The sequence below is a fragment of the Lissotriton vulgaris genome, chromosome 10 (genome assembly GCF_964263255.1).
Source record: "Lissotriton vulgaris chromosome 10, aLisVul1.2, whole genome shotgun sequence".
Lineage (NCBI taxonomy): Eukaryota > Metazoa > Chordata > Amphibia > Caudata > Salamandridae > Lissotriton > Lissotriton vulgaris.
This window is the reverse complement of record NC_141698.1, coordinates 757,106,439-757,132,047: the sequence shown is the minus strand read 5'-3', so window position 1 is coordinate 757,132,047 and position 25,609 is coordinate 757,106,439. Positions and strand designations below refer to the sequence as shown.

Sequence of the window (25,609 nt, the reverse complement as noted above, 5' to 3'; positions counted from 1 at the left end):
CAGTACTCGCAATCATGTAAAGTCAATGGGGTGCCTCGCGTCCTTCCTCGGGCCTTCCTTCCTCTTCCACCCCTTCATAGCTGCCTTGATGTAATGGGACGCCACGGGGTTCTGGCCCGTCTCTATCCTTGCGAAATGTGCCACCGCCGCTAAGTGCGCCTGAGCCCATGACCTAGATTTTCCCACCCGGAATGCCCATTGGATGAAGTGTTCCGCTGCCTTGCGTGTTGCGCCCCCGTCCTCTAGGGATGTGATCTCACCCACGCGCATGACTGTTTCCAAGTACCTCTTGTATCTCTTGGCCGCTGTGGGAGTGAGTGCCTGCTGTACCAATTCCCTCAGGTCCGCCCTGCCAGTTTCCAAAGGTGCTCTGGAAACGGGGTCATGTGCTGCTCCGCCCCGGGTGCCAGCTTCCTTTCCCCCACGCCGAACCCCGCAGACAGGTGCTGCCGCCGAGCGCTGCAACCAGGCAGCTTCGTGCCCCATATAGTTTTAGCGCTGCGTGCGCGCCGTCCCACTGTTGATGGCCTGGGTGGTGGGGAGTGTGCCGGCTGACTGCGTTCGGTTGCAGCCCCGACCGGCACAAACTTTTTGGGCGCGTCGCCTCCACTTGCGCACCCGGGCCGTACTAGCCCCGCCTCCCGCTTCCTGCTCCTGTCCGGCGCTTCCAGTCGAGTTCCCCCGGCCACCTTAAGGATTTCGCGCCTCCTCAGACTCCTGGGCCCGCTTCCTGAAACCGAGGTCGCTCGGGGTGGGGGATGCTTCTGAGGCTTTGTCGCTGCCGGGTGGGCTCCGGCGCTGTCGTCCTTCGGTCGGCGGTCACGCTCTGCCCCGGCGCACCCTGGATGCTGGCCTCGTGCTTCTCGTCCCTCTGTCCCCAAGCCTGATCGGGGTGAGCCCTGCCGGTAGCCGGATGCCGGTTTCTTCTCTTGCCGTTCCTGGCTTGGACCGTGTAGTCCCGGTCGCCGCGCTTCTGGGCTTCTGCTCCGCTTCTTGCTCCGTAAGATAAGAGTTTCCGGTCAATTTCCGGTCTGCTGCTGCTCCCCCGCTCAGCCGTGGACATGACGCTGACCTGGGGGAGCAGCCTTATATCCCCCTTTCGTCCCCATGTCCCTAAGGTGCCTCATCCTATTGGGGGATTCAAAACGCGCTACCCCCTCCTATTGGCCTGCTGACCCTCCTCTCCTACTGCTTGGCACAAGGGGGGGAGGTGACTACCTGGGGGGTTCCCGCCCTGTGTTGGTAGCGCGCCCAAATTTGGCGCGCTACTTGCCTTGCCTTTGTGGGGTGAGAGGGCATGGCGACCGTTATGGCGCCGGCTCTTGAGCCCCCCCTTCGTGGGGACAGCCTCTGCTCAATCCCCTTTCTATTGTCAAATTGTGGTGAAAATGATGGACCCTACACTTGGGGCTTAACTTGTGGTGACGCAACAGCATTTTACATCACCGGGAACTTCTGGATTGTTTCTTTCAAAGGCTTGTCTGCCAGAGCACTTATTTGAAACATGCCACTCCGATTGCCTCCTCTGTGCTACTACAATTCAAAAAGGATTCTTCCTGGTGGAGTGTGATCGCTGTTCATCTACTTCCACTGACATTCACTGTTGGTGATGGCAGTCTGGTAAATGTAGTTTTGCGCACTTGCCACCTGTGGTTCACAACTACAATTATAATCCATACATTTAAAATATTGTTCTTGGTTATCGTCGGTTTCTTCAGACAATTTCTTATTTTTGGTATTGACAGTGCTTGTAGTGGTTCCGACAGAATTCTTAGGAATTTAATTTTTCACATTGGCTTTATTCAGTTCACACCCCTCATTGAATTGAATTTCTTTTCACAAATGTTTAGGTCGTTGTCTTCGATCCCACCTGTTTTCCGTTGTATCTTTCAAACTTGTACTGCTAATAATGGCTTCCAGTTTGTACGAAGACACCCTTCTCTGCATATATTTAGAGGGGTTTGCCATTGTGCGAGGCAACGCCCTTCTGTGGTTCACCTGTGTTCACATTTCAGCATAAAAATCTCATGTACACAAAAGTCATTCAGTGCTGCTGCTTGAGCTGCTTTGTGTTGTGTGAGCATCCCAAAAAGAATAGTAAATGTAGGCCCCTAGAGCCTTTTATTTTACCTGCATGTATCATGACTAAGGCTGCGAAAGAAACCTTGTTAGTTTCTTCGCTCAAAAATGTGTTTGGAGAGCTGATTTTAAGAAGCAATAGTAAGCAAATACTCGATTATAGTGTGCCAGCAGCAACAGCTAAACCCAGTCTTTTTTGAGGAAAAACATTCACATTTTCAGCCTCATCATTTTAATGAATTTCCATGTAGGCAGGCTGGCTTGAGGAGAACAAAAAGCATTAGTTGCAAAACGTGTTTACTTGTGAACTCGCTTAACTGGTTCTCTGTTTGTACTGGCGACCTGAACATTTATTGCTGCTATTCTAGGTTGAAGCCACCGTTTAGTTTGTCAAATACTAAGGCCTGGGAGAATTTAGAGGGAACTGAATATCCTTCAATTTCTGGAAAAAAATAATATTATAGAGCAGTGTTTCCCAAACTGTGGGTGGGTCGTGAGCCAGTTTTGGTGGGCTGCGAATGCCCAAACAATACATAAAGATGACTTTAAATTCTGTATGTATCTTGTCACAGCTGCTCCACTTCAGGATGAAGACAGAGGTCAAATGTCAGGCTATGTCTTCTGACAAACTGCTGCTTATCTTTTTTAACATGTGGATTGGTGTTCTACAAACTTCTCTCACTCTTCAGTCAGAGAAAAAAAAGTTAACTGAATTATGTGACAGTCTTGCTGGGGTACAGGGATTGTAAAAGGAATTCTAAAGTATGATGGAAACTAAGGTTTTAGTAGGAGCAATACAAATCAAGACACTTTACTTGGTGATGTACAAATGATAAATATTCACTGAAACCCAATTTACACACATTGTCATTCATGTGCAATATAGTTTTATCAGTAAAACTGTATATTTGTGCAAATGTTGTGGCCATTTCAATGGAAAATATGCTGTCTGTAAATGACTGTGTGCTACCACGATGCTTTAGTTACATAAAAAAAATCACCCCCCCCCCCCTCATTTCCACTAAAGTCGCAAACGATTATCTTTTTTTTAAAATGGATTGCGGTTCTAAAAGGTTTGGGAAGCACTGGTGTAGAAGAAATTCAGCCTGTGCCTCTACATTCTATTCAGAGTTTACTCCTGAAATTGGAGTTCCCCCTAAATTCTCAATGAAGTCCTTAATTCTTTCAACCCCTTCAATCTCAAATCATTGCAGTTCTTGTGTAGACTGACTTGCTAACTTAAAATTTGCTGCTGAGATATGCTGTGAATCATACGTCACAAGTTTGAAACCCAGCAAGGCCGACTCATCTTTCTGTCATTTCAAAGTCACTAAACTGAGTACCATAATATTGGGTTAACAGTATCACTTATTATTGACAGTGCTTAAGCAAAAACGAGTTAGGATCATTAGGTTCATTACAGTGCTACTCAACACTCTTTTTTTATTTATAATATATTTATTAGAATCATTCACTGTTACATGATGTTAATACAATTAATGTTCCTCATAAGGATCAGACACAGACTATATTTTGGAAATATACCATATGGCTTAATGCCCCTTTACCATGCTAAGCCCCAAATATTGAAAACGCTGACTTTTGTTGCTTATCCTAACTACCCCAACGTTTCTTTACATGGAGAGGTAAAAATGTAATTTAGTAGTATAGGAAATGTTTTTCCTTCATTCTAAGGCATACACAGAAATAAACCACTCACATTTTCCAGTGCCAAGGAAAGCCTCAGCAGTTTATGTCTGCCACTGTTACCGAGAAACTCTTTCTTTTTAAGGACAATATAAATATAGCGTTGCTTTTTATTAACTTGGCATGTCCTCCTGCCTCCCTCTTATATTACAACCACAGAAGAAAAGACATTTGAGCAGGACAGGCGTCAGTTTGCAATATAGATGATTCTGTGCCTCTCAATCAGTTCAATATCTCGCTCCAGTTGTCTCATCTGAGTTTCCAGCCTTTCTTTGTGAATCTTCTTCGGGGGAGTGTCAATCATCACAGACAGGCCTTGGTACTCATGATGCAGTTCATCCCAGTTCTTTTTCAGCCCCTACGATTGGAAAATCAAAAAGGAAATGGATCAGAAAACATGACATTTAATCCCACATTCGTTTGAATTAATTAGAAAAACATGTCATAACATAATTTTACATGATTCATCTCGAAATAAATTTCATTATGTGGCTAAGAACTGATGATTTTGTTTCTTGAAAATACATTTGTTCACAAAGTAAACACAAAAGGATGCTTATTTTTGAGTGGACCAATTGAAATAGTAAGACCATACAAATTATTCTGAATGCTGCTACAAAACGAATCACAGTTGCACAATTCCCTAAAGTGGAAAACTTTAATATCCAAATTACACCTGCCAGCAAGTTGTACCTAGGACTAACCGGCATGTTTTGTCATTCGTAACACTTAACGTATCCAACAACTGTTACGAACTCACCACAGATGATTTTACTACCATCAGCAACACGCAAATGGCTCATTTAATTGATCTTTTAGAAAAAAACTAATTTTTACTAGAAATCGTATTGGTGAGGCTGCATGTAGATGTAATAAAGAAGGCAAAACCCAGAAAATAATGACCATGGTGTATTTATGAATGAAAATATTTAAAATTTACAGAGCATGAGGCAGAGATGAGATTGAATATAAAAAGAAAGCGCAGTCCAAATTCTATGAGGAAAAAATCACTCAGGCTTTGAACTCCCCAAAATAACTATTCAGAGTGGTTAAACCCGTATCCACTCCACTTGATAGTAACACCATTCCCCAAGCCACAAACGAAAGATGCAATGATATAGCATCTTTCTTCCACAAAAAAGTGACTGCTATTTATGATCAGTTCCAGATCAATCCCGAACCTGAGCTAGGGGAGGTAACTAAGGGGAGGGATCTGCCACCACCCCCAATTGTAGCAAAATTCTCAACGCTTTACAGAGACAAACCCTGATCTTATAAAGGCAACCAAATCCGGATCTCCATTAGATCCTGCTACCCCACATACCTTATCCAAAGTGGCTGAGGTCATATTAATGTCACTTATGGAGCTTCTTAATCTCTCACTAGAGGCGGGCTTGGTCCCTAAGCTATGAAAGCATGCAGGAATTAGGGCACTATTGAAAAAAGTGCAGCTAGATCCAGAAATCCTTGCCAACTTATTATTCATTTCATTACTCCCTTTTCTAAGAAAAGTACTAGAGAAACATGTCAATCGGACATTAGCAAACTTTCTGGAAAATAACAATATTCTTCATCCAACCCAGATTGGCTTCTGTACCAAACATAGCACGGAAGCAGCACTTCTGGTGGTCACAAAGGAGCTCAAAGCTGTACTGGATAAAGGAGTCTCAGCCGCCATCATACTTCTGGATTTAAGTGCAGCATTAGACACTGGAACACAAGATCCTAAAAGATAGACTTTGCGAGGTGGGAATTCAGGGCAGAGCTTTAGATTGGTTCACCTCGTATATGGAAAACTGATCCTACCAAGTCATGGGCAAAGACTGCCTCTTTGACAGCTTTCCAACGATTTGCGATTTCCCTCAGGGATCATCTCTCAGCCCCACGTTGTTCAGTATATATGTGCGTCAGCTTGCCACCTTAGTGCAGGACTTTAATCTGTCAGCGGTCTCCTATGCGGATGACACCCACCTGGTTGTTTCTCTTACAGAAGGCCCTAACCCAGGAAATAAACATTTGGCACCCTGTTTGGATAAACTGTGCCGCTAAATGGTGATAAGAGGGAATTAATGATTCTTGGAAACCAGGCCATACACAGACCTCTGATCAGCTGGCCTGCTGACATGGGCCCACAACCCCTGTTCCATAAACCGGTGACAACAAATTTGGGAATCTGGTTGGACAATTTGCTAGCAATGGGCCACCAAACAAATAAATTGCCTGGCATCTATTTCTCTTTACTCCGAATGCTCAGGAAGATACTGGTATTTATCCCAGAGCATCTAAGGAAAACCGTCATTCAATCCCTCAGTTTCCCATCTGTATTATGGCAACTCACTTTATGTGGGTGCACCCAAATACATGATAAAGAGACTTCCGACTGTGCAAAATACGGAAACAAGGCTCCTTCTAAAGGTTCCTAGCTATGTCTCCACAAGAGAACCCCTCAAACAGCTGCATTGACTCCCAATTGAGGCAAAGATTAGGTTTAAATTCCTCTGTATTGCTCATAGGGCCATAAATAGCAAGGGTCTAGTAAAGCTCAGAGAGTTGGTAACCTTTCATGTTCCAACTAGATACCGAAGATCCTCGCATCTTCCTTTCCTCAGTACAACCAGGGTAAAAAGGATGAGATGGGGACGAAGATCATTTTCACACGTAGTACCAAAGTTGTGGAACGATCTTCCACCCAGTCTCAGAGCACTGGAAAATTAACTTTCCTTCAGGAAGAAACTTAAGACATGGCTGTTTCCCTGTTAATATACCAGAGGCCCTACTCTCAGCACAGTACTCACCAGCGCGGGGAAGCCTTCGGGTAGCCATGCGCTATCAAAACATAAACATAATACACTTCAGAGTGTTATAAACAATGCAATTTAAAGTAACTGTTGAGGCAAAAGACATCTCCACTACACACTTTTCTCTCAACCTGAGGGGTATAATCTATTTACCTTTTGATGTGCTCGGAAGAAGCAATCCCATCAATGTTGCAACATTAGCCCTCGTATGCAGAGTGACTTCCGAGCTCCAGGGGGCCCCCTCCGGCACTGTGCAGGGGCTGCGACCCTTGAACTGAGAGCTCCTGACTGGGTCTGGGGATCATGGGGGGCAGGGGCTGGCTCTATGTACATTGCAGGGCGGTCTCATCACGTTTCATTACGTCACTGCATCCCAGGACCTCTGACACCGACAGCAGGTCAGAACTACAATTACGGGCTTCATAAAGAGAACTGCAATCAGCTGCCTAGCGATGTCTTTGCAAAAAAAACACAAGTGGGCACCATAATGCAACAAAATGTATTAATAATTGCCCCGTTCCTAAGGATGGAGGGACACACACACACAAAATATATTACAATTTTGACTCCAGCTTTGAAAATCTCTGCGCTGGAGCTGTGTGGGGGAGGGAAATGAATGGTCCACTTTGTATATTTTGCATTAGTTCCCCATTATTTGGCTTTAGTCTACTGCTTTAAGCCTCCTTAGAAGCTCTTTATTGTGGTCTAAGTCCTTTAAAGTTCTTGTGCTAAAGGAGCGCAATTATATTTTAAAAATAGGTGAAATAAATGTCCCAATTTACTTGTCACAAAAATCAGCTCCAGAGCCCATCCATCCTAGTATGAACTAAAAAATTATTTGCTTTCTCTGGTTTTATTTTTTTCTCTATGCAGACCCTCAATCCCAGCCAGGCCAAACACTCTGTACAAGCGAAATTTTACCTTGATTAAGGTTCGTCTATCATGTGAACCCACAGCCCCTCCCAGCAATATGTTTCTTTTACAAGCAGGGACCAGGTTGTCTCTCCCTCCTTTACTTTGATTGCCTTTGTGTGGATCTCACACACCGGCAGTCCACACGAGTGACTCGATCCCCCATTGCTGATTCTGTTCACTGAGGTCTCATTTGCTGCCCGCGATCTACTCGTTATTGCTTATACAGGCTTGATATTCAAAATTCTTCACTGGCCTCGAGCCAATTGGTGCCCGAATGGAACCATACCTACTCTTCCCGACCTCAGATGGCCGTCGGAACGGGCACGCATCCCTTTTTATTACCAGCCGGCAGTTCGCCCCCAGGTACCTTTCCACCGTTGGATTCCCCGAGGGCTCACTCGACCAACCCCTCCAGCAACTTACCAGGCACTTGTTTATAACTTAGTCCTGATGAGATCCCTCTACACATATTGGGATCGAAACTTCGTCGACACATACATCTTCAACTCTATACTGTAATCTGTATCTAATTGTGGAGTATGAGATGTAACCCTGATTGTGACTTTTTGTTTATTTACATTTTTCACAAATTGAAAAGTCACTTTTTAAGTCACTTGCCTGTGGTAAGGAAATCAGCGGATTTCCCATTACCTCTTCACGGTTGGCTCACTCACCTTTTTGTATATTATCCTTGCGTTAAACTTAACTGTTTATTAAGCTCCTTGTTTTTCATTGATACATTCATAAACCCACTTTTGATTGCTTAATTGTGGTATTGTACTTATTTAAATTGTATGGGACCACTGTTTTCCTTAGCATTTGTGTGGATGGGAGCAGCTCCCTTTCCCTCTGCCAACATGGCTGTTGGTAGTCAATGTATATTAAAGCGGCGTACATGCACCTGCTTCTTTACTGTTCAGATACCACTGGGTTACAACTAGCTCTACAGCATTTGCTCTGCAAGCCAGCCATCTTTCTGCAAACAGGTCCCTTTCAACTGCCTGCTCAAGAACTGAACAAAGACCAACTTCAATTCTCTTGGTTGTGCCAGAGTTTCTGATGAGAACTATTTCTGTTGTGATAGGCACAAGTATTTCCCAAGCATCTAGGCTTTGTTCTGGACAAACAATATTTTTGATATTACCATATGTGTTTCTCTTAGAGAGATGATCTCCTTTCCTCTGGAATGCAATAAATAAATCTACTGAATCTACCATACATATGGAGAGTTCATGAGCTTTCCTTCCCTACTAAATATTTTAAAATCTTCATTAATAAGCACTGTTTGGTTCTAAAATATTATTGGTGGGGAGAAAGAAGGTATTTTGAGTTTGTGTCGTTGTAAACAAATTATTAAAACGTGACTAAAATAAGAATATTTTTGAGGTTGAACTTCACTGAGTTCCATGATGGAAGCTCGACTATGAATCTCCAGTACTATTCATTTCTGTGAATCATGTTTGGCAGCCTGCCTCAGGGCCTGAAGAGACCCATTTTTCTAGAGGATCCTAGAAGCATCACTGCACCACTATATCTGGTCTTGAATTTTCTCCTTGTTGTTTGGACACAGGAGCGCACCAAGTAGTGGACAGCCCGCTTGACCACAGTTTTTGCATCTTCTAGGATGGTGCTCCCATTCATGCCTGGTGCCTCAGTGGGACCTGGTGGTACTGTAGCATAGGTGCTACATAGTTCAGCTTTTGGTATTAATATAGAGGTTGTTATTTTCTAGGGCCCGGCAACAAATGCCTGCAACCACTTCGGACTACATCATTGAACTAGCAAATGGCTACAACATGTGATATTGGGCTTAGCGAAAATCTGCAACGATAATCGCCTCATTGTAAACAATGTCAATTCAAAGATGTTCGTTTTTGGCAGAGTGATAATGAAGAAAGGAAAATGAGTGGCGAAGAGAATACAAAGGCTTCATTGCAATTGTTGTGTGATTTTGGTACATAATAGCTTCCTATTACATCTAACGTCGCTGAAACCTATATCAAACTCATTAGTATATGCCTTGATACCCCTGGCAAAAAACTAAAAGGGCCTGCCATAAAACCCTTTTTAAATGTTATTCTAGCAAATGTCATGCTATTGTTAATGTATGGATGAACAGACTTTAATGGCATGGTCATATAATGTTTGGAGTTAGCACAATGTTATCTGTTTACAAGGTTGGTTAATCCCTAATCATCAATCTGGCATGCTCGCATTTATTCTTATTTAAACAAATACATAGTTCAAGTTCAAGTTCAGGAATTTGTATAGCGCACTACTCACCCAGAGGGTCTCAAGGCGCTTGTGGGATGGGGTGCATTATTTATCGAATAGCCAGGTTTTAAGTTCCTTTCTGAAGGAAATGTGGTTCTGTGTGAGGCGGAGGTGAGTGGGGAGAGAATTCCAGGTCTTGGCCGCCAGGTAGGAGAAAGATCTTCCTCCCATGGTGGATATGTGGATGCGCGGAACTGCGGCGAGGGCTTGATTGGAGGATCTTAGTTGGCGGGTGGGTGTGTAGAAGGACAGTCGTGTGTTGAGGCAATCGGGTCCTAGTTTGTAGAGGGCCTTGTGTGCGTGAGTGAGGAGACGGAACGTTATTCTCTTGTTGACGGGAAGCCAGTGGAGGTCTTTCAGGTGGCCGGTGATGTGAGCTTGGCGAGGGATGTCCAATATGAGTCTGGCTGATGCATTTTGGATGCGTTGGAGTTTTTTCTGTAATTTGGCTGTGGTTCCGGCGTAGAGGGTGTTACCATAGTCCAGTCGGCTAGTGACCAGTGCGTGGGTGACAGTCTTTCTTGTTTCTGTGGGGATCCAACTGAAGATTTTTTTGAGCATATGGAGTACGTTGAAGCAAGAGGATGAGACGGCGTTGACTTGTCTGGTCATCGAGAGGGAGGAGTCTAGGATGAAGCCTAGGTTACGTGCGTGGTCTGTGGGTATGGGTGCTGTGCCCAGGGCCGATGGCCAGCATGAGTCGTCCCAGGCAGAGGGGGATGACCCTAGGATGAGGACTTCCGTTTTGTCTGAGTTAGGTTTCAGGCGGCTGTTTTTCATCCATTCGGCTACTTCTTTCATGCCTTCATGAAGATTGGTTTTGGCGGTGTTTGGGTCTTTGGTGAGGGAGAGGATCAGCTGGGTGTCGTCAGCGTAGGAGATGATGTTGAGGTTGTGTTGTCGCGCGATGGATGCGAGGGGGCTCATGTAAACGTTGAAGAGGGTGGGACTGAGTGATGATCCTTGTGGTACTCCGCAGATGACTTTGGTGGCCTCTGATTTGAATGGGGGGAGTTGGACTCTCTGGGTTCTCCCGGCGAGGAATGAAATGATCCAGTCCAAGGCTTTTCCTTGTATTCCGACGTTGCTGAGGCGTTGTATGAGGGTGCTATGACAGACTGTGTCGAAGGCGGCGGAGAGGTCGAGTAGGATGAGGGCAACTGTTTCTCCGTTGTCCAGTAGCGATCGGATGTCGTCTGTCGCTGCAATGAGGGCGGTTTCGGTGCTGTGTTTGGCTCGAAATCCGGACTGTGAGGAGTCGAGGGAGTTGTTGGATTCGAGGAAGGCGGCGAGCTGGCTATTGACGGCTTTCTCAATGACTTTGGCAGGGAATGGGAGGAGGGAAATGGGGCGGTAGTTCTTAAGTTCAGAGGGGTCTGCTGTGGGTTTCTTCAGGAGGGCGCTGAGTTCGGCATGTTTCCAGCTTTCTGGGAAGGTAGCGGAGTTGAAGGAGCAGTTAATGACATCCCGGAGATGGGGTGCGATGATGGAGTCTGCTTTGTTGAAGATGTGGTGGGGACAGGGGTCGGTTGGCGAACCTGAATGGATGGAGTTCATTAGGCGGATGGTGTCTTCAGTGGTGATTCGGTTCCAGGCGCTAAGGTTGCTAGAGAGCGGTTTAGGTTCGGAGGTGGGTGGAGTGGGCTGTTCTTTGGAAATGTTCTTAAAGCTGTTATGTATGTCGGCGATTTTGTTGTAGAAGAAAGAGGATAACGAATCGCAGAGGTCTTGGGAGGGAGTAATGTCGTTTGCGTGTGGATCTGGAAGTGGAGGTGTTCGGCGGTTGCAAGGTTATCGTCGGTGCTGGTCGTGATCCTGATGGTGTTCTTATGGACGATGGCGATGCCTCCTCCTGTTTGGTTGGTGCGGTCTTTTCGGATGATCTTGTAAGCTTCCGGGATGGCTATGGCGATGTTGGGTGCTGATGATGCGTTCATCCAGGTTTCTGTAAGGAAGGCGATGTCCGGTGACGCAGTGTCGAGTAGGTCCCAGAGTTCTGTGGCGTGTCTGTGGACCGAGCGGGTGCTCAGCAGGATGCACTTCAGGTGGTTTAAGTCGGAGCTGTGTTTGGAGGTCATGAATTTGGTGTGGGTCTTGATGCAGGCGAACTTGCAGGAGTGGCAGGCGAAGGGACCGTGGGTACGTCCTGGGGCAGCTTCGTAGCATTGTGGTGTGCGTCCGGGGTTAAGGGCTAAGAGGGTGGCGGCGTCATACGTTATGCGGGAGGAGTGCGGTTTGCGGGGACCAGGGGGTCTGGCGCTGGGCGCGGTCCAGGCGTAGACGGGCTTACCTTTGGCGCACCTTCGGCGCGCATGGGGCGTGAATGCTGCGCGCGAATGCATCTGTCATATATGGATAGTGGAAGGGGAGGGGCGAGGGAGGAGCAGCTGGGAGGCGGGTGCGTGGTGGAGAGGGCGGGCTCCGGGCACAACAACAACAAGAATGGCGGCAGAAACGAAACCGGAAACCGGTTGGGGGAATTAAATAAATAAATTACGCTGTGGGCAGAGAGGCACTAACGAAATGGGGCACAAGTAATTAAGACAATCAGGTAATGCGAGCGCTATGATTTCCAGGCAATAAAGGCACTCTACACATTCAATGCGAGCAGGCACAGTGAAGCGTTATCAATTTCAGGGCAGCAGAGCAGCGCTACGCTACATCAATTACGTTGTAAAACTTTTGAATCTGGCTTTAAAACTTGTTCAACATTGAGACATGCTGGATTAGTTTTAAAGCCTTTCAAGCATAAGTACAGCAACTATATCTTCTTGAGCAAATGTCCATAAAAAAATAAGAGCGAATATAGTAAATTGTGCTTTAGTCTACTCGAGATTGGCGCAACTGAACGACAATGGAGTTGTAGTTGGACCAATAGTGGTTGCATGTTCTGTGGGTACAGGCCTGAAAGTCCAGCACATACTGTACTGCTGAATACGTTTCACCGTGGTAAAGCCTAAGGGCCAGATGTACTAAACACTGGTTGCAAAATACTGGTCACAATTTACAACCAGTATTTTTGAGACCAGTTTGAAATGTTGTGAACCAACCTCTGTATTAATAGGTCGGTTCACAAAATAAACACTTTGTAGTGGGTCACAATTCGACCTTCCTCGTGAATATAATTGAAGTAAGTCTCAAATGGCTACCCATTATGATTCATTGACGTTACCGCAATGGTGGCTGCTGGGGTCAGCAGAGCACCATGTCTGTGATTGCTTTTAAAGAAAGCAAACGTATATATATATATATATATATATATATATATATATATATATATATATATATATATATATATTGCATACCACTTCCTCCTCTGCTTAAGGAAAACGGAGTCGCACTTCACTGGGCTGAGGTAATTTGCTTTATTGATTTTGCAGGTTTGGCAGTCCTGACGCGTTTTGTCGAATCACTCGACTTTTTCAAAGGTGTGCCGCTCTGTTTGAATCCGGTTTCTGCAGTGACAGCCTTTTTAATTGGTGATGCTTAGCTGCATTTTTTTCATCCCTCAGGTGGGCATGCTGGTCACTGTAGTTCTCCCGTAATTTCTCAGTTCCTCCGGTGGTCAAATCGCCTAGTGCCCCGCTTCTGCCCCTCTTCAGGCGAAACAAGAGTCATGCTGGAGCCGGTCTCCAGCGGCAGCCAATTTCCCTTTTGTTCCGCTACCACGGAAGTTCAGCTTTGGTCCTTGTCAGGGAAATGGTTGGCGCTCTGGCTGACTGTGCGGCGCTCCCACGGCTGAACCACGCCGTATTAAATTGCATACCACTTCCTCCTCTGCTTAAGGAAAACGGAGTCGCACTTCACTGGGCTGAGGTAATTTGCTTTATTGATCTTGCAGGTTTGGCAGTCCTGACGCGTTTCGTCGAATCACTCGACTTTTTCAAAGGTGTGCCGCTCTGTTTGAATCCGGTTTCTGCAGTGACAGCCTTTTTAATTGGTGATGCTTAGCTGCATTTTTTTCATCCCTCAGGTGGGCATGCTGGTCACTGTAGTTCTCCCGTAATTTCTCAGTTCCTCCGGTGGTCAAATCGCCTAGTGCCCCGCTTCTGCCCCTCTTCAGGCGAAACAAGAGTCATGCTGGAGCCGGTCTCCAGCGGCAGCCAATTTCCCTTTTGTTCCGCTACCACGGAAGTTCAGCTTTGGTCCTTGTCAGGGAAATGGTTGGCGCTCTGGCTGACTGTGCGGCGCTCCCACGGCTGAACCACGCCGTATTAAATTGCATACCACTTCCTCCTCTGCTTAAGGAAAACGGAGTCGCACTTCACTGGGCTGAGGTAATTTGCTTTCTTGATTTTGCAGGTTTGGCAGTCCTGACGCGTTTCGTCGAATCACTCGACTTTTTCAAAGGTGTGCCGCTCTGTTTGAATCCGGTTTCTGCTGTGACAGCCTTTTTAATTGGTGATGCTTAGCTGCATTTTTTTCATCCCTCAGGCGGGCATGCTGGTCACTGTAGTTCTCCCGTAATTTCTCAGTTTCTCCGGTGGTCAAATCGCCTAGTGCCCCGCTTCTGCCTATATATATATATATATATATATATATATATATATATATATATATATATTATGCAGCCGTTTTTCTTACAGGAAACGGGTCTGTACTAAAAAAATTGCATTTTTCGTTTCTCTAAGAAAAGCAATTAACTGTTTTGTTACATTCATAAAGGGGGAGAGGTCCCAAATGGATTACAAAGGATTACAATCTCCTTTGAGGTGTCGGTAAAAATATCAAAGTTTTGGTACCAGATTACAATTTGCCGTTTCCAAATACTGAATCGGTATCCATTTCTAAACACATTTACGTTGTTTTATAAGAGTGGCAGCTGTTATTTGGAGCATATTTTGGTCATCAAAAGCATTGTGTTCTGGTTTGACAGCTGGTCAATAGTGCAAGTGCGGAACAAGCATTCTGTAAGAAGCTCACACATCCTGAGGTTGCTCAGTGTTTTGAATATTACATACATGGCAGGGTCGGTGGATGGAAACAAACCTGACATTGCTGGTTTTCTTTCTCACATAAATGTAAGGCTTTCATACCTGATTCTCTTTCTCACGTTAAAGGAAAAGTTTTCAGAAGACTGCAACCCAGTGCTTTAAATGGGCCGGTACTGTCCAGTACGGAGTACAAGCAATTTTTCATTTTGAGAGGGAGAGCACCGGCACTTCTCAAGAGAAATGCTATACTTTTAATTGGAGAGTACCGGCACTTCTCAGAAACAAGCAGGTACTCTTTTACAAAGTAGCTGCACATATATTTTTCCATTTCAAGCACGGCAGCAACCTAAGGAACAGGCAAGTGTCTGATACCTTTTCAGCAAGGTCCTTAGAGAGTTGGATACCGGCAGGGCACAAGTCGTAAAAAAAGTATTGGGGGGACGCGGTCACCGGAAGTGACGTCACGACAGGAAGTGATGTCATGAAAGGTGCCGAGCTCCTCGTCCCAGAGAGGCCAAAGCGTTAAGTTCAGCTGTTTGGCAGGGGGGACGGCGTCCCTCCGGTAAAATAAGTGGGGGGACGCCGTCCACCCGCGTGTTACCATGACTCGAGCCCTGGATACCGGGGTCAATATGCTAGTGTTGAGAACATTATCACAAGGGACACTTAAGTATCAGGTGGGCTCCAAGGTCATCAAGATGTTGTACAGAACCGTGTATAAAGGAATGGTGCATGGGCTGTCTAGCAGCCCATCTGTGGAATTTGTATTGTGACCAGGGCAGAAACGAAATTTGAAATCTTGGGTGGAATTAAGTGTGTATGCATTAGCATTTGCAGCGAAAATGACAGAAAAGAGAGTAGTTGTTGACTGGTTTCAAGATGAAGATATGAACGGGGGGAGTAGGTTAAAAGGAACACTAGGCTACTTTTCACGAGGAGGGTGAGGGTGAATCCGAATCCAGCTGAAGCAGCCACTAGAGACTAAAACAAGCATTTACAATGCAATGGTTTTGCCTTTGTTAAAGTTAGAGCTATTGGCATTTCTCTTGACATTATTTTTATTAATGTTTTTTTAACATAAATAAATGGCATTGTCATTTACAATGCCACTAGCTTTATCTCCCGCAAATGACACACACAGAGCCACCCCCCACACACACACAGAGCCCCCCACACACACAGCCACACAGAGCCCCCCCACACACACAGCCACACAAAGCCCCCCACACACACAGCCACACAAAGCTTCCTACACACAGAGCCACACAAAGCTTCCCACACACACAGCCACACAGAGCCCTCCACACACACCCACACAGCACAAGCAGGCAACAGGGGCACACGGAGGCACAAGCAGGCAACAGGGGCACACGGAGGCACAAGCAGGCAACAGGGGCACACGGAGGCACAAGCAGGCAACAGGGGCACACAGAGGCACAAGCAGGCAACAGGGGCACACAGAGGCACAAGCAGGCAACTGGGGCACACGGAGGCACAAGCAGAGTCCATACAAAAAACTGCTTTTATTTTGAATGTGGTAGTAGGCCTTATGGGTGTGCACTAATTTCGCTTCCAGCACTGACATTACCTCTTTCACCAGTTGTTACTGAGTCTATACGCCAAAATATTGTTGATTCTGTCTTATTAGCTCAAACCTGGAAATTCTCTATGCTGTCTTCCTAATTCTTTACCAATGGGTATTTACATTTTGTCTTCGCCTATTGCTTAACCACTGGAAATACAGACAACCCAATTACACAGAGACAACCACACTACACAGATGCACCCACCCCTGCACAGTACCACACAGCCCTCCCTACAGAGGCACATCACAGTGCAGACACACTAATGGCGAAACTATCATGCACAGACGTTCGCATGTACAGACACACAGATCCCCTTTAGACAGAAGTACATACTCCCAGTAGGCTGACACACACACACACTCACCTTGAAGACAAAGATACCCAGATTTCAAAGCACACACATACCCTGCTGCACATGCATACACGCACCCCTGAAGTATACTTTCAAATGTCAATACTGGGCATTTATACACATACCCTGCTAGAAAGCCAAGGCAGGATGTAGTAGCCAAAGATAGACGTTTTCACATTCTCAAATACAGTGCGACACTGGAGTGGTCCACATCGCTCTCCAGAGGTTTTAGCTGGCTACAAAGCCTTTATGGGGGACCGTGGCAATGCCAGCAGCTGAGACAGCCACATAATGCGAAGGACTGAGTTCAGCACCTTCCCTATAAGCGCAGCATGGGAGGAATGCAGAGGTGAAGGTAAAGAGGGTGGACAAGAAACGTCAAAGTCCTGGAAGGGGTGAGCCTCAATTCAGGCACGCACCGGAAATGTAAAAATGTGATCAGCGATTCTGCAGCAGCAAAAACAGCTTAACACGTTCTCTTTACTGAGGCGTGTGCTGAACTGCCACGGGACAGAAGAAAGCGAGTGGAGGGATAACGAATCGTTTTAATGACAATCTGTAAAATGAAGAAAAAAACAGACACACAAGGGCAAGTAGTATGAGGAGGGGCAAATTGGGGAGGATGATCGATTAATTAAATTGATAGTGTAGTAGCATTCGAACGAAGTGTAAATATGTACATGAAAGCACATATGTTACATAAACATACATACGAGAACAACCTAAAGAAACCACAGAGTTACGGGTAAATTAAACTTTATACTGAAAGAAGAGCACGGACTGAATTTTCGTGAGGGTCTATTTCCTATTCATCCTCCAACAGGAATTTCTAACCAAGCACCCAGCAAAACCTGTTAGATGGATTTACTCAAAGTGTGGAGCAGAAAATCGTTGTTTGCTTTAACTTAGTTTCCGAGTTCAGAAAATAGTGATATCTAGTTAGATTTGGAAACTAGCTTGCATGTTTAAATTCGAATTAAAATCAAATCTGATTTGTTGAGATGCCTTTTCCCACCTCAGCCATTTTGTGCTTCGTGAACTTTCATTTCCTGTTCGTGAACCTTACTAGGATTTAATCTCCAAATTTAGGGGGCCAAAGTTGCAAAGAATCACAAAAGAAGTGATGCAGCTTATGAGTAAGTAAGAGGAAAAAAAAAGTCGCAGAGGGGGAAAATCCATGTGGGCATGTCGATTCTGGGGACAGGTGCATGCTGAAAGTGTAATGGCCTCTGCACTACGCTCCATGTCTATGAGGACATGTACTGTTAATGAGTGCATTTGCAAAATCCTAAAGGATCCATGTACAAAGGTGACACTGAGGGTGACATCATCAATCACATGACCACCCACATCCCCCATTACATTATTAAAGGCCAAACAATTCTTCTTTTTCATGTTTACATGTTTATAGTGGACATGCTAACTTGTTCCTGGTGTTTCCTTTGCAAGGTCTCCTGTAGGTAAGCAGTGGCACTGCAGCCTTAAACTACAAGTATTGTGCTGGAAGGTATGCACTGACAGTGAGTGTGCCTCCAGTAGCTTTTGGTTTCTTCTCTTGTTTACAAGTTTATGACAGTACTAACTCCGCCCTTTCAAATACTGTGATGTCACTGGTGATAGGATCTGATGTCATTACTGATGTAATTTGTGTCGACTGGGATGTCTTTTGTGACGTGTGGGGTTACGAGCAGCATATTGAGAGGACTTAATTTGAGCAGGTGGTTTCCACACCGGCACTTAATTGTCAACACTAGCACTTATGACAGGCTGCCAAATGGTGGCGTTATTTGTCTAATTTAGAGCCAAACACAACAACAGTTGTTTATTAATTCAATATACATGAAAACTGACTAATTCCTGCTGCCAAAGCCATTCTTATAGCTTTGGGGGTCTAGAATCGTCAGAATGGTCAAACTTGTAGGAGTGTGAGGGTTAGTAGTTATGTCAAAACTGTAATTGGCAGCGCTGGCAGGGGCAATCAGTAATGCAAGTGGAAGTGGACTCCTGACAGGGCTGAGGCATTTTTTTTTTTTTTACAAAGTAAGCATTGGCTATGGTTGCATAGCTCACAATAAATAACTGGTCAATTTAAACAGCTTCCAGGTGTAGTATCATGGACTCTGCTGTCTCTCCGCAGAGCTAAGCACCTGTTTTTATGAGCCTTCAGTGCATAAAGTCAATTCATTTAACTCAATATCTCTCTGAGTTACAACTTCATTTTCAGACGACTGCTGGGAAACTGTAAGCAAGCATTGCCTCTTTCATTCTCTATTGTGTGCTGTCTAAAATAAGGCACTCACTCGGGGAAACATTGGTTTAAATTAATTGACTTTACGCCCCGCAGGTGCTTAAAACAGGGGTCCTGTTCTGCTCTGAGCCAGAGGAGCCCATCACGACACATCCTCAGGTTTTGAAATGTAATACTAAAACCCTTCCAAGAATTTTTTTTTAATTTTATTTTAAAGATGAGTTTATCTGTTTTTATAATACAATTACATGTGTGGTTTTACTACTTAACAATAAAGTTCATTATCATAGTTTGTTTTCACTGAAACACCTATAAACAAGGAAATAAATCATGGGGATCACTGAATACAATTTACATTTCCCTGGGTGTGTCAAGGCTACACCTTCAAACGCTTCCCACATTGAACACAATGTTTTGTTCTTTTTTTTATTATATCCCTGGTCCCTTTCCTAACAGGCGCACCCGTGACACGTAAAGGCACTAAACAAGCACTGGACCTTATTGTGCCTAATTTTGTCCCTGTCTGCACTCATTACTCGACGCCCGGTTGTGTGATGCAAACACTCGCCAGCTTCCAGAGTAACACAGGGGCCCGCAGTATCTGCCCGAGGCCTATTCCTCGGAGGCTCCGATGTCTCCGGTGTAGGAAGAGGCGGGGCCGTGTTAGGCACGGCAATTGGGCTGACATGTAAATGCGCGCGCCTTTCCGCAACACGCCTAATTGCCCATAAATGTCATTAGGCCTAGAAATGTTTTCCACCAAATTAGCTTTGACTCTTGGATGTCTAATTAGCAGGAGAAGCCGCGAGATAACAACTTATCAGTTAGCGGTTTAGAAAACAACATGTTTAAACAGTTGACTTTTTGTTCACAGCGGCGCTGAACCAGGAATTCAGTCTGTCACTTGCACGGTGATCACATCAATTAGGCCTAACGCCCTTTAAAAGCTCCCACATCAATTTACAGAAGCGCCGGCACTTGTGCGCTTACCGTTTAAGATTTTGCAAGGCGGGGTTTTAAATTAAGACTGCAGGTGTGCGTTGAATACACCTGTAATAGACAAGGATATGAGAAGCAGTGTCTAAAAGCCCTTAAATATTGCAAATTATTTTATTAGAATTTGCATGGTATTAGCATACTCCGTTATCTGAAAGGGTCTTTTCAAAATTGATCACGTGACTTTGAATCGCGACAGGTTCACTCAGCCATCTATCCCTCGGAGGTCGATGAAATAAATACCGGCGAACCTAAAAACGAAAGATTCATATTCATGAATACGAACTGCTGATTTAAACCAGTCCTTGCCGTGCTTGCAGGTGGTGAGCAGCACCACATCTCGTCCTCGTCCTTGTGCTCCGCTTCTGAGGGCGGTACTGCACAGTGCCGACAGTGAGCACGTTTGCCCCACTCACCTGGTCTGGCGGCTGCTGGAGAAGGAGAGCTCCCGCTCCTCTGGACTCTCCGGGGCCGCGGCGGGACTTGCTCTTTTCCCGGGGCTCCTCCTTCGCTCGGGAGCCTCGGGACAGACGCAGGCTGCTTCCTGCTCTCCACTCCTCCTCCGGATGACGTGGCGGAGGCTCGGCCGGCTGGGCCAATCCCAGCGCGGCCCTGGCTGGAGGCACACGGCTGCTTCCTTCGGGCCGGATCTCGCTGCGGGCAGCATCTCTGGTCTCCCTCACAACACGGGAGACCGGCAAGGCAGGAAATGGCTTCCCCAAGGAAGGGGGAAGCGGAAACCACGTCCTCCCGGCCCCGCCCACAACCAGGCGGCGGGCCGGACATCTTCTTCCGGTGTTTCCAATGCCGGCCCAGATTCGGGGGCGTTCCCGAGAACAGGCTTTCGGCTGACGTCGCCAAAAGCCAAAAATTCTCGGGAACGCCCCCGAATCTGGTCCTGCATTGACGGACAAACGTGTCTTCCAATGGCTAGCCTCCATTTATGGAGCTAGCCAATGGAAGACGGGGCGGATTCCAACCCCTATACTATACTCATTAGGTTTTTTCTAGCGCATGCGTACTTCGTACGCATTGGCTAGGCAAAACCTAAAAATGTCCTCGGGCAACCTTGTGGCAGACGCCTGGTGAATTTCAGACACCTTCAGATGTTATAACATGTAAATAATCAAATATAGGCTAGGCTACTCGCCGTTTAAATTTGAACAAAGGTTGCAGCCTTTGATTTTCTCCTGATTATAAAGATTTTATGTGATGATAAAATCATTGCTTAAAAAGAGGCATATAAATGAGTGGAGGCCTCAGGTAGCTGGCTGCCTGCCTCACAGCACAATTCAGGAAACAGGAGTTACTTGTTTGCTGGTCTCCATGATCCTGAATTCCTGCGAAGAGGGAAGCTGTCCAAGGGGCTCTGATTAATTTACCGAGATCTGTCAGGTTTGGTGAATCTCTCTTCACGCCTGTTCTTGTCTCCCCTGCACACTTTTTACCGGTTTTGACCTTATCTTGAAAATCCAGCCTGGTTAGCGACTGTGTTTGAAACTGTGGTAGATAACATTGTTTACACAAACAAGCACCTGAAATGCGATATCTTGTTCTAAGCGGCCAAGATTACTTTCTTTTTGATGAACATGTCTTATTAAAAAAAAAGTCACTTGCTTTTACTACAAACTCCAAGGTTTGTAATACCAGCATTAAAAAGATTTGAAACGCGTCTCTGCAAATGTTTCTATAACGCAATTGTCATAAAACATGTGCTGACACTAACATTCACTTTACTCAGAGAACATCTCAAATCGCCGATTTATTTTTGTAACATTTCGAAACCATATTGTCATGGCAATGAAAGGTGAACAATTGAAAGCTTGTGCAAAGAAACCGAGAAGGCGTCGCTCGAAGAGGATATTATGGCAGCGCTGCAAACACGAAGGCGACTCGAAAACCCTCTCAGATTTCTTTGCCTTTTCCCAAAATAAATACAGTTCTCTACATTCTGGGGCCATGTTGGGACAAGCCACCTAGCAACAAGAACGTGTAAGGTTGTATAAACCCCGCATACTATTTACATAATACGAGAGAATAGCTTGCACGGTTTGAAGTCCTTCAAAGCTATTAATGTTCTTCGCAGTTTACCAAGTTCTTTTTAAAAGTACGACACAGCGACATCTAGCGAGCAGGATTCAAAAGAACAGTTTTTCTGCCTGTGGTACACTTTTATTAGCAACTGAGGGGAAACAGCCACTGCCTGCATTCAATGTCACACCTGTGGACCTTGAACCCACTTTGAATTAACATAATGTAATTCTAAAAATAGGATTCAAAAGAACAGTTTTTCTGCCAGTGGTACACTTTTATTAGCAACTGAAGGGAAACAGCCACCGCCTGCATTCAATGTCACACCTGTGGACCTTGAACATACTTTGAAGTAACATAATACAATTCTAAAAATTACCAAGAGCTGAGTAATTTCTATTTAGAAAGTGCATCATAGTTGAGGACATGTTGGACACAAAATGGGAACGGAGGTTTGTGCAAAGATCTTGCTCTAACCCTATAAAAAAAATTTTTTGTATATCTTTTATTGCTTGTATCATTATTTTCACTGGCACATTGCATTTCTGAGAAACAATCTCAAAGAAAAATTTACAACATTACATCTCAGAGTCAATCATCAACATTCAATAGAAACAACAGGTTGCCATAATATCACGCATGGTCCATATTACCCAAGTTATAGACATGCTCGAGAGCGCGTTACAGGAGAAATTGACTGCTATGCAATGGCTAAGTCATATAGGGAAGGAGCGCGTGGCGGTGATCAATGCACCGCAACCACGACCAAGGCACAGTGGAAATGAAAGAGTACGTGGTGCAAGTAAAAAGTAATGAGCAGATAGTCTCTGAACCATAATAACCATGCGTTACGAACTTCAGTAATGTGTCATCAGGGATTTAGTCCAGTTCTCGTGTCTCCGGTGTTCTGCAACCTTAAATAGTCCCATAACAACTATTGGCTTGTGGAATTAAGCATGAAACAGTTCGCATATAAATCGATATTCTCAACATTATAACAACTGCTAAGAATTGAAATCAGACTGAAATACAAATGGGAAATCCGAAAAGAAAAGAAAAGAAAAACAAAAACAATATCCAATGGAAAAGTGAATAAACTAGACAGACAAGAAAATCATAAGTGCGTGTCTGCTGGTATCTGAGTGCGTTCGTTAGGGAAAGCATGTGTGGGGTCAGGGAGCATGCCTCTGCTACGTATCGGGTTCGTCGAGAGTGGGGATGTTCAGGAGCGCATGTATCATTTGCACCAGGCCACGGGCACCTCAAGAATAAAAGCGTCTGTGTCCAGGTTGGCTATACTGCAATGCAGTGCATCAGGCGTGCTACGTGAGGGGGGGGGGGGGGGGGGGGGGAATAGAAGAAGGCATTAGACAGCATTTGCCCCAAGCCTTGACGCCGACACTCCCCGTGCAAGGCCCAGTACAGTGCAACTATGGGGTCCCCACACGAAGACATGCTTGAAGAAAGGTCTTCAGGGTGGCGTCCCAGTATTGCGCGATCGTGTATTTGCGCAACCCTACCGTTTCCTCTCTATGTAGGGATGTGCTTTCCGCTCTAGCCCAGTTGTCAAATGAGTCGCGCCAGTGTGTCGCCTGTGGGGGTTCGCTGCTCTTCCAGCGTTTAGACTTTTTGCCGTAATGAGCCCTAGATCCCAAAACCTGGAGAGGACTTTAGTGTGTTTTGTCCGCTTATATATACCTAATATACATGTCTCCCATGTATGATGCATTTCCTTGCCTACCCCTTCCGCAAGGGAAGTCGTCACAAATTGCCAATATGTCTGTAGTGAGGGGCATGACCATAACGTGTAAGAGATCTGCGTTTACTAGTGCGCACCTTGGGCATGCAGATATCGCAGTTCGGAAATAGCGATTGAGTTTATCAGGCGACAGGTCTTCTCGATGAATAATGTAGAGTTGCATAAGTTTGAAGCGGGAGTTACGTGGAATAGTTGTGGCACCAGCAAGCACCCTCTCCCACTCTTTATCCGTCCAGTCTCGCCCCCTGTCTGCCGCCCATTTGTCTTGCAGTCTCTGGGTGGGGCCAAGCGTGTGGATGAGTAACGCCTGTGCCAGCCAGTGAACCGCATGGGAACCATTTCCCATTACGTGTAGGCATTGCATCAGCAAGTGTGTTGGCAATTCACTAGAAACGTCGCCCCAGGACCGTGTTAACGTACGTATTATTGATGCATGCAGAAGGAAATGGCCCGCCGGGAGCCCCGTGTCCATTGCCAGAGTCCCAAAAGGAACCAGCTCGCCCTCTGTGTACAGATCTCCCACAGTGTCTATCCCTGCTTGTATCCAGCGTTCCAACACCAACTCCGTAATGACGTTTCCATCCCGGGGCATCCCCAATAGTGGGAGCACTGAGGCATATGGTACTGTTGCACCAGTGAGTTTCAAGCTTCGTGCATAACATTTTCGAGTGACGGCTAAATGTATCTGTGGCGGGCAGGGAGTCCTGGTCAATGGATGGAACAGCATATGAACTTGCGTACATGTCCAGACCGTGGAGTTCGTCGCATTATCACCCAAGTTCTTCCCGCTCAGCCAGCCAGCCACCCATTGCAGTTGCGCTGCCAAATAATAGAGTTCTTGGTTAGGGACCGCCAAGCCTCCAGCGTCAGGAGGCGCATAGAGTTTTTTCAGCTCTACTCGGGGCCTTCCCGCTCACGGAATATGCGCTTTGGGACATACACCTGGGCAATACTATCATCTTTGTCAGCGTGACACGGCTGGGCACGTTGAGGGGGAGGGTCTTCCAAAAGGTCATTTGCGCTCGTAATGAGGAGATGGCTCGCACCAAATTTCCCTCCAACACGTCAATTGGGATTCTATATATATATATATATATGTGTATGTATCCCAAGATAGCGAAACCCAGTGGGGTACCAGGTGAGTCGTCCCCTGTTAATAGTAACCTCACACTCCTGCGTGTCCTCACTGAAAGGATACACCCCGGATTTGACCCAATTGACCTTAAGTCCCGACATAGCCTCAAAATTGCAGAAAATGACGGATAGGGTCGGCGGCAAGCAGGTCAGGTCTCTGACGTATAAAAGCAAGTCATCGGCGTATAGGGACACTACGTGTATTCCATCCGCCAGGGGGATACCCCAGTCCACACCTCGCGTTCTCAATCGCTCCGCCAATGGCTCCATCACTAATGAAAAGAGTAGCGGAGGCAGGGGGCATCCCTGCCTGGTGCCCCTTCTAATGAGAATGGCCTCAGACAGTAGCCCTCCGGTGCGAACCCGTACCGTGGGTGTTTGGTATAGGAGGCCCACTATCTGGATATAGTCATTGCCCAGGTCGTATTTCCTCAGCACCGCCACAAGGAAAGACCACTCCACCGAGTCAAATGCCTTCTCGAGATCCAGCACCAGGAACATTGATTGAGGCCATTGTGCCGTGGCATAGCTTTGCACACGGAACAGGCAACGGATGTTAAGTGAGGTGCTACGGTTGGGCACAAATCCATTCCGATCACCATGCAGAAGTGTAGGCACTAGTGGGGCTAGGCGTTGAGCCAATGTAGAGGCTAGGATTTTATAGTCGGTGTTTAGGAGGGCTAATGGGCAATAAGAGCCCAGGAGTGTGCTGTCTCTTCCTGGTTTTGGGAGTGAGGTTAAATTAGCCTCGTTCAAGGAGGGCGGAAGGGAGGAGTCAGAAATGGCCGCCGCATAC

General features: G+C 45.9%; 1 protein-coding gene across 1 annotated transcript in view; it reads right to left on the bottom strand.

The window, feature by feature from the left end:
• Positions 1-3,496: 3,496 nt before the first annotated feature.
• Positions 3,497-25,609, bottom strand: part of ENKUR (enkurin, TRPC channel interacting protein) — a 68,658-nt gene continuing 46,545 nt past the window's right edge. The window contains exon 5 of the mRNA XM_086941660.1: positions 3,497-4,144. Coding sequence (XP_086797786.1) covers positions 3,974-4,144 — 171 coding nt within the window. The 3' untranslated portion in view covers positions 3,497-3,973. The remainder of the gene's footprint in view (positions 4,145-25,609) is intronic.